The 9719-nt window shown below is 46.9% G+C and overlaps 1 gene segment (V, D, J or C); it reads right to left on the bottom strand.

The window, feature by feature from the left end:
- Positions 1-9153: 9153 nt before the first annotated feature.
- LOC115644436 lies at positions 9154-9719 on the bottom strand. The segment is given in 2 exon segments: positions 9154-9548; positions 9670-9719. Coding segments are annotated over 2 exon segments (444 nt in total).

Raw genomic sequence — 9719 nt, 5'->3', positions numbered from 1 at the left:
GAACACCGGAGCAAACCGCGGGGAAGGAGACCTGCTTGATTACCAGAGAGGTATCCTCAGGTATGCTGGGATACCTGCTTATTCCACGGAGGTCAAGAAAAGCGCTGGTAAGTGTCTGCACTTGATCACCAGCGCTGGATCCTCTACAACCGAGACAAAACGGGAGTACGGCCAGCGCTGCAAACAGGGAGTTGCAGCGCTGGTGATGCCCTGCAGATGTGTACACCTCCTAAGTTGCAGCGCTGTAACCCCCTCACCAGCGCTGCAACTTTGTGATGTAGACAAGCCCTAGAGCATTTTCTGAGATTTTGGAATTGATAGGATGTGGTATTCAAAAGTTATCGCATTACAGACACACAAATATAGGAATCCCATTGACTAGAGTTAAGGCATTTGTAAGGACCACTTGGAGTTCCTGTTTCTTCAAAATATTCCCTCAAGTTCCTTCACCCCTTTTCCTGGGGAGGCTTGAGACCAACCAAATAGGTAAACAAGGTGAGCACAGACCACACTCGGGTTTTTAGGACACTAAAAACCTAATCAAATTCTTAAAAACAGAACTTTATTATAAAGAAAAAAAGTAAAAGACGCACCTCTGTAAAATCAGGATGGAAAGTAATTTTACAGGGTAATAAGATTTAAAACACAGAGGATTACCCTCTAGGCAAAACTTTAAAGTTACAAAAAACAGGAATAAACCTCCCTTTTAGCATAGGGAAAATTCACAAGCTAAAACAAAAGATAATCTAATGCATTTCCTTGCTATTACATCTAATATTACAGAAATACTAAGTATCATTTCAGTAGGCACTGGATTACTTACTTGGTCTCTCTCTTTGTCTCAGAGAGAACAACACACAGAGCACAAAGCAAAAACCTTCCCCCACAGATCTGAAAGTATCTTCTCCCCTTATTGATCCTTTTGGTCAGGTGACAACCAGGTTATTTAAGCTTCTTAACCCTTTACAGGTAAAGGAAGGATTTTATGCTACCCTTAGCTGTACGTTCATGACAATAGGAAAACCAACATCTTTCCTGAAAAAATTAAAACAAAAACACTTTGTTCAAATTTTTTGTCAAAAAAAAAATTCTGTTTGCCTACTGAAAGTTTTGAACTGACTCAAGATGAAATGTGGTAGTGTTTTTTTCAAAAGACAGTTGACAGAAGATGACAATTTTCATTCAGTTTTGAATTAAAATGTCATTTCATTTCAGTCTTTTTGTTTGAAAAAATGAAGAAACATTAAGTCAAAATGAAATAAAATTCTTGTTTCAAATTGATGTTTTGACATAAAATGCTATTTCCTTTACCCACAAAGACAATGCAATGGTATGTTAAATGAAATTTTAGATTTGACATTGCCCATTGGGAAAATTCAAAGTTTTTATTGGAATTGACATGTTCCCATAAAAAATACTTGTATTGACTAAAATAAATTTTGGATGGGAAAATTTAGCTTATGAAAAGTCTAGTCACTATTGACTCCTACAACCCCAGAGCTGTCTTCTAGAGGAGTTTAGGTTCATTCCATGGAGCCATGGAGAGAGCTGATCTGCAGCCCTCAAAATCAAGTACATGCAGTAGGATTCTGTGGCACAGTTGCAGTAAATATGAGGTGGTGTGGACTAGTGGATAGAGCACTGGACAGAGACTCAACAGATCTGGCTTCTATTCTTGGACCTAGCCTGTTAGGTGACCTTGGGCAAGCCCTTTCACCTGCTTCTGCCCCAGTTTCCCCATCTGTACAATGGGTAAAACAACACTGATCTCCTTTGTAAAGCACTCCAAGATCTACCAATGATGCATGTTGGATCAGAGCTAAATATTAACAAAATCTTCATGTCATGGGCTCAGATGCTGTTTGCTCTTTCACAACTCTCTCAATAGATTGCAAGATAAAGGAAAGTCAGAGTTTATCATCCCTACCCAGGAGCAGCACATGGGTCTCTTTGTGGGACATTCCTGCAACACTAGCACAGAGCCCCCACCAAAGGCAGAAGAGAGCTGAACTTGATTCCAAAGCACAACACCTCTAACAAGGCCTTTCCCCTACAACTGTCCTGCAGTGCAACTGCATGTATAAATCCATATCTTAGTATGGAGACAAAAATCTACAGCCTTTGGCCCATATATAAGTGCACTATCCACTAACCTGCAATGACACTTTTCAATCTATTGGAAATACAGATTGAGATCGGCTGAAAGTTTCCTACTGCCAAAATGCAGAGAAAGCCACTCTGCTCTACTGAGACACTCTTTCTATTTCAAAAGGATGTGCATGGATTTTACATTGATACTTACAGTCTGTACTTCCCACAGTCTGTACTTCCCCCCATATGAGAAACTCCATTGACAGCGAGCAAACAGTGGTTGAGGGCAAAGGGGCTGAAGATATTTGTATCCCTGTATTTAGGAGGTCCCCCTAAAACACTTGGTTGAAACTGCTGGATCAGAAACAAACAAGCAAGTCCTCTGTCACCATGCGAGAGAGAGTCAAATTGTGACTTCTCTCCATAAGGGCCGGCTTTAGCAAGTGCCGGGCCCAATTCGAACATTTTTGGCGGGCCCCCACCAGGGATGACTAAAAAAAAAAACATGTAAAAAAAGCCTTTATTTCTTAGCAACCAGTTCCCTATAAAAAGTTCTGATTTAAGGGATGTGCCACAGCATGTATTTTTTGTACCAATAGGGTTACCATAAATCTATATTTTCCTCCCAGATGGCGATTTAAGAACCAAAAAGCCTGACATGTCTGGGAAAATACGGCTATATGTTAACCCTACCCAAAGTTCTTTTTTAAAAAAAGACGGACCTGAACTAGAAATGGGCTCTGTTTTACATGTATGGGTCCCTGCCACTCCCTGGGGGTGTGCTAGGGTGACCAGAGGTCCAGATTTTATAGGGAAAGTCTCGATTATTGGGTCTTTTTCTTATATAGGATCCTATTACCCCCCACCTACTGTCCTGATTTTTCACACTTGCTGTCTGGTCACCCTAGTGTGTGCACATGTGTGGGTCCCAGCTGCTCCCTGCCCCCTTCATTGCAGCAGGTGTGCAGGGTTACTTCTCTGGGAACTGCAGGGCACCAGTGGACATGGGGCTGGCTGGAGGTAGGGTCTCACTGCAGGCAGGGCAAGGGGTGCGGGGCTGGCTGGAGACGGGTGTGTGGGGTGGGCTGGCTGGCTTCAGGCAGGGCTACAGAGGGGTGCAGCATGGGTTGGCAGGGCTGAAGACAGAGGAGGGCAGGATTGGCTGGATTTAGGCAGGGGGGTGAGGCAGGAGTTGGCTGGAGACACGGCAGGGGATGCAGGGCTGATGCAGGAAGGGCAGAGGGTGTGGCAGGGGCTGCCTGGAGATGGGCTGGCTGCGGGCAGGGGGTGTGGGGCTGGCTGGAGACAGGGCAGGGGATGCGGGGCTGGCTGGAGACAGGGGCTCGCTGCAGACAGGGCAGGGAGTGCAGGGCTGGTGCAGGAAGGGCAGAGGGTGCGGCAAGGGCTGGCTGGAAACGGGCTGGCTGTTGGCAGGGGGTGCGGGGCTGGCTGCAGGCAAGGGTTGGTGCTGGCAGGGCAGGGGGTCCAGGGCTGGTGTGGACAGGGGTGCAGCAGGGGCTGGCTGCAGGCAGGGGGTGCAGGTACAGAGGGTATAGCCCACCCCATATGGTAAGTGCCCCCTCCCACCGGGGTAGCAGCAGCTCCCCTTCTTCTATCGCCCTGGCCCTTTAAATAGCCGCAGAAGCCCTGAGAAAGTGGTAGGGCTCCTGTGGCTATTTATAGGTCTGGGGCAGTAGAAGCAAGGGAGCTCCAGGCCCTTTAAATAGCCACGGGAGCCCTGCAGCCCTACCCCAGGGCTCCAGCAGTGGGGCTATGGTGGCAATTTAAAGGGCCTGGGGCTTCGACCCTTCTGGGAGCCCCAAGCCCTTTAAATTGCCCCCTGGGGAAGTCGGGCCACCCTGGTACAGCGCACCAGCTCTTGCTGGTACGCAGTACCGGGGCTTGGGAGTGGGACCATCTTAAGGGTGGGGCCTAATACAGGAGATTTGGTTGAATTGGCCTAAAGCTGGCCCTCACCATTTTGAGGCTATCTGGACAGTCTCAGGAGCTCTCATGACAGAGAGACCAACAGGTTATTCTTCTTTCTCAGCAGGTAAAGCTGCTCTGACCATGGATGTGGTCCCCAGGGCTGTTATGAGAGCTACTGCAGAGTTGGCTTTACAAACTGCACTAAGAAATGCCATTCATGACATCCAGCCCCAAGTAGGGCAGAGTCATTATAGGCCTCAAGCCAATTTAGTAATTTATTATCCAGAGATGTATGTGATATACACACATGTGGTGTATATCAGTGGGTTTGTGAACCAATCCCAGTCAACAACCCTAGATAACCTGCACCATTTGATCATCATTTTAGACCCTGCCCCCATCCCCCTAAAAGTGCATCTCTCAAGCCAGGTGTCAATGCTTGTGAGTCTGCACCTGTGATGAGTCTCAGTTCTGTCATCTGAAACATGAGGGCAATAATCCTTCCCTACCTCCCAGGCTACTTTCATTAATGTCTGCAACACACTCCGAGATCCTCAGATGGAAGGCCTTATGAAAGTGTTGTTCTTACAAGAGAACAGGCTAAATTCATGCCAGGTGAGCACATCCCAGAGAGAAGGATCCTTCCACCCCAGTCCCCTCTCCCACCTTGCACCTCTCCAGTGATAACAGAGGCAAGTAGCTTGTTGACTGCACTGGCAGCCAGCCTCTTGCTACTGGTGCTGTGGGATGCAGGGAAGAGGAGGTTTTTTGTAAAGAAATTGGGTGACTGAACCTCTGTGTCTGAACTGCTGGAGCAGAAATACACAGATTCAGTGTCACAGATGAGATGGTGACACAGAAGAGCTGAGCCTGCAGCCAGAAGGCTGTGATTCTCTCTCTCTCTAGTGTCACTGCTCTGCACATCTTTTCTATCAAGCAAGTAAAAGGGCAGCCGCAGTCCCTGCTCCTGAACCGGTCAGTACCAGAGCATCCGAGTGTGATTGTAAGTTAGTTTGCATTTCAGGTGGGCTGGGTGCCCCTTCTTTAGGACCAGACTCTGGATTTGGTTGATCTAAGCATCCTGCTGGGGAAAGAGACAAAGCACATGAGGAAAAGACCATAAAACAAATGGCTCAGAGGGAAACATTTGCAGCCACGTCCCACAAACATCTGGATTGAGATTTCATGCCTCAGCCAATGATGTATTTGGTCCCAAGAGGCATATAGCCAGCACCAGGCAATCCCTATCCCCACATCTGTCTAACTGAGCAGGGGAGTTTCCCTGGGCACAATTTTTTACAGCTGCTCTGTAGGCCTGTTTCTACCCTCAGGGGCAAGAGTTGTATTGTTACTGGTCAATTACATTATCCCTTTTTTCTGCAGCCACAGACCTGGATTGCTCCAGGCTCATTGCACAGGGGCTTGATGAGGGGATCTGAGGTCTTGACTGGAAGCTGGACTGTTGGGACTGGGATGGGTGTGTGGGGTATCATTACAGTGAGGCATTTCTGAGTGCAGGGTCTTGGATGTTACAGATTTCTGCACTTTCACACGAATACCTTTTTAGTTCCAGAATGATCTGAAGTCATATGAGCCTATGTGGCTACTAACTTATGCAAATAACTCTGTTTTTACAGTTCCCTCATCCTTTTGGCACACTTGCCTTTATTGACCTCCAGCATGCTGTCAAAATCCTAGACTGTGACCTCCCTGGGGTTGGGACCCTCTTTGTGTTACTTGTTTATGCAGTGGCTAGTGCAATGGAGCCCTGCTCCCTGACTAGGTCCCTTAGGCACTGCCACAATGGATACAATAGAAACAAGCTCAGTGTCACACCTCCTGTCAGCGACAACCTCTCACTGAATGTTGCCCCCTTGTCTCCACTGCTCCCTTGCAGACTAAAACTGAGAACTCAGCAGAGACAGTCAGAAGGAGTTTTGCTTTGGTGCTGCTTACACACCATGGCACTGCTAACAATGCAGCATCCCCTCTCCCCAGGGCCCCTGCACTGCTAGCAGTAGGTGCGAGCCCAGGCTGGGGTGGGGATTTGACACTTCCCTATAAACTGCACTTACCCTTCCCCCTGCGCAATCTCTTAGGCACTCACACTTAGTGAAGCACTCATGGGGTGATGGTTCCAATCTCTGTCTCTCAGCTGAGGCCCTGCACTGCTGCCCAGTGGATTTACAGCTGGGGGGCTAATTCCCCATTGCCCAGCTCCTGGTTTGTATTCATTCAGAGAAGAGTAAATCACTATATAAGGTGCAGCAACTAGGATTGTCAACTTTCTACTTGCACAAAACCGAACACCCTTGCGTGTGTGGGTTCTGGATTGGGACCAGAAATTAGGAATTAAGAGTGTGGGAGGGGGATCCAGGCTGGGGCAGGAGTGCAGGGGGTGCGAGTACTCTGGCTTGGGGTGCAGACTCTGGGGTGGGACTGGGGATGAGGGGTCTGGGGTTTAGGAGGGTGCTCTGGGCTGGGAGTGAGGGATTCAGAGGGCAGGAGGGGGATTGGGGCTGCAGCAGGGGTTTGGGGCACAGAAGGGGGTAAGTAGTGCAGGCTCCAGGCCGCGCTTACCTCAAGCAGCTCCTACATGGAGGTGCAGCCAGGCGACTCTGCACGCTGCCCTGTCTACAGGTGCTGCCCCTACAACTCCCACTGGCTGTGGTTCCTGGCCAATGGGAGCTGTGAGGGCAGTGCTTGGGGAGAGGGCAGCATGCAGAGCTCCCTGGCTGCCCCTACTCATAGGAGCCGGAGCCACAACATTCTGTCTGCTTCCTGGGAGCAGCGTGGCATAGAAGCTAGTAGGGAGCCTGCCGGCCCCACTGTGTGGTGCCATCAATCAGACAGTCAACGCCATGGTCAGCGATGCTGACCAGAGCCACCACAATCCCTTTTCAACTGGGTGTTCTGGTTGAAAATCAGATACCTGGTCACGCTATGCAGCACTGGCCAGTCGGACCAAGCATTTTCTGTGTATAAACTCCACTTCTATTGCCACAGGGAGAAGTGCCATAGAGAACAGAACTGGATTTTTACATAGGAATTCACCAACTGCTGCAAGATTTACACACACACACACACGCTCCAGTGGAAAGAGGTGACTGTAATGCTGCCACATAAAGCTCTTCTGAGGAATATGAATCCAGGCTGGTAAATCCTTTGGAGCCCCTGGTGGTTTGATGTCAAGCAACATTTCACTTTAACATGGTGCAGTTTTATGGGCAGGCTTGTGTATGGTTATTTGTGGGACACTGCTCTCCCTTCCTGGATTGCTTATGACAAATGAGTCATTTGTATGTGAGTGAGTTTCCACCACTACCTTTATAACTAGAACTGCTGCTTAATATGATGAAGTAAAAATCTTGTTTTTGGGAAGACTTGATTTCCAGTGTCCACCCATATTTGTATGGTGAGCTGAGAACCAGGGGATCAGTAATAATAACTGGGGACTAGCAGGCCTACCCCACTTGCGAGCCTGTACTCTGGGAAAGTAAAAACAAGTTTACCAAGTATCACTATAACCTGTAACAATTTGATAGAAAAGGTGCAAAAGGGAGACACAGGGACTAAATTGGTCTAAACAAAAAGGACTACTGACATAACTCAGGAGTATGTGTTAAAATCATGTCTGTCAAATAAAAGGAGTGTGGGATGAGAAATCAATAAACCAAAGTTATTGTGTTGAAAATTAGGCTGAATTAGTGAACAAAATAATGAGAGGACGGGCTGTTCTGCCTATCCCTCCCTTTTGGGGTTTTTAAATTCAAATAAATTTTGGGAGGAAAATAGAGACCAGCTGACTGACTAAAGGATGGAAGAAAAGAAAGGAGCGAGCTTCACCATCATGGTTGCTGCCCTTGCAGTCTTCTGAGCTCCCAGGATTCACCATAACACCGTAGGGCCTTTATCATCCGGATCTGGAGAAATATCCTGACCAGACTGCTGGGCCAAGGAGACGTACCTAGATAACACTGCTACTTTCAGTGACTCCAGCTAAACCCTGAACACTTCCTGGAATGTGAGACTTTATCATTCTCCCTCCCCCCTTAATGCTTTCTTTTTCTTCCCATCTTATTTCTTTTCTTTCATATCCTTCTCTTTTTGCTATCTGATTATTAAAAGTCTGCAATATGGCTGCAAGCCTGTGTCCAGAAAGGAAGCTAAAACAATGCCATAACATCCCAATATTGGTACAAGTTTGCCACGTCTGGAGGTGGCAGATGAGATGTGCCTGTGTTTCTCCAGCAGCAAAGATTCCAGTAGGAGTCAACACCAAAATCAGAAGCTGCATTTTATATCTTTGCTGTCCCCTCTTTTGTGTGTTTGTTCTGTTTTGTCTTCTAACAGAATTGGACTTTAACAACAACAGCTCCAGCCCATCTCAACTAACTTCTTCTCTTTTCTCCAAAATTGGATGGGGCAGAGACGGGCATTGTTTTTAAAAAGACTCTCAACTGAAGGAAAAGGAAACAAGGGATGTCATTAAAATGAAGGTTTTAGTTAATACTTTACATTTGAAATGCTTCAATTGTTTTTCCTTCTTTTTCTGTATCTTTAATAAAAGGTTAATAAGAATTTTTAATGGTGTGTTTGCCATGGTGCTAAGCAGGCTAAAGTCTCTGTATACCAAATCCTAAGCCTTGTTTAACACAGTTTTAAGTTGGATAGTGACAAGATCATGTTAACACCTTTGATTCTTTGGGCCCATATATTTCATCAAAAGTAATGCAACAAGCTGTGTGTTTCCAGACACATGGGAAAGGATCATGGTGGTTTAATCTCAGAAGCATGAGATTTATTCCTTCTTCTGCCTCTGACTTCTTTTTTGTCCTTAGGAAAGTCACACAAACCTTGCTGTTCCTCTGTTTCCCCATCTGTAAAGTGGGTATATGAATCCTTCCTCAAGACACAGGATGGTGTTGTGGAGCTATAGTCCATTATGTCTGAAAAGTGTTTTGAGACCCTCAGATATTGAGTGCTCTATAAAGGCCAAATATTATTATTCTTACACCACTAGCTGTGTTTGTGGCAGGGGTGTATATTGTGTGTATCCCAAGTGGCTCCCCACACTGAAAGGTGTTCCTCTATTCCCCATTCTGCTCTCTCCCTCTGGCCTCTCTGCAGCATTCACAGAGAATGTGCCTTGTTGCTGTCCCTGTGGTGGGGCTGCAGAGTGACAAAGAACAGATGAGGTTTTTGTAGAGGGAGGAGGTGACTCTGAAGTGCTGTGTCTAAGCTGCTGGCGCAGAAATACACTGCCGAGTGCTCTGGCTGCACAGACGAGATGTTCAAGCGAAAGAGATCATCCTGCGGCTGATCGGCCTGGAAGTGACTAGAACTTGTGCCTTTCTCTCTTTCTTCTTTATTGTAGAAGTTAAAGAGCAGCTTCAGTCCCTGCCCCAGATCCTGCCTGTACCAGAACATATTGTAGTGACCATAGGTTTGTTCACATCTGAGATAGGCCATCTGTCCTCTCTCCAGTACTAGACTCGGTGTTTGGGTTATCTTAGCATCTGCTTGTTCTGTGAGGAAAAGAGACAAAGTACACAGGACAGAATAAAACAGTTGTCTCAGAGTGAAAGGTTTACAGCTGAATCCTGTAAATGCTAGGATGGAGATTCCACCTCCCAGCCAATGACTTACTTGCTCCCAAGAGATACATGGCTGCACACCAGACTATGCACACCCGCATC

Source organism: Gopherus evgoodei, chromosome 1 (genome assembly GCF_007399415.2).
Source record: "Gopherus evgoodei ecotype Sinaloan lineage chromosome 1, rGopEvg1_v1.p, whole genome shotgun sequence".
In the NCBI taxonomy this organism is placed as follows: Eukaryota; Metazoa; Chordata; order Testudines; family Testudinidae; genus Gopherus; species Gopherus evgoodei.
This window is presented reverse-complemented; position numbering and strand designations above follow the sequence as displayed.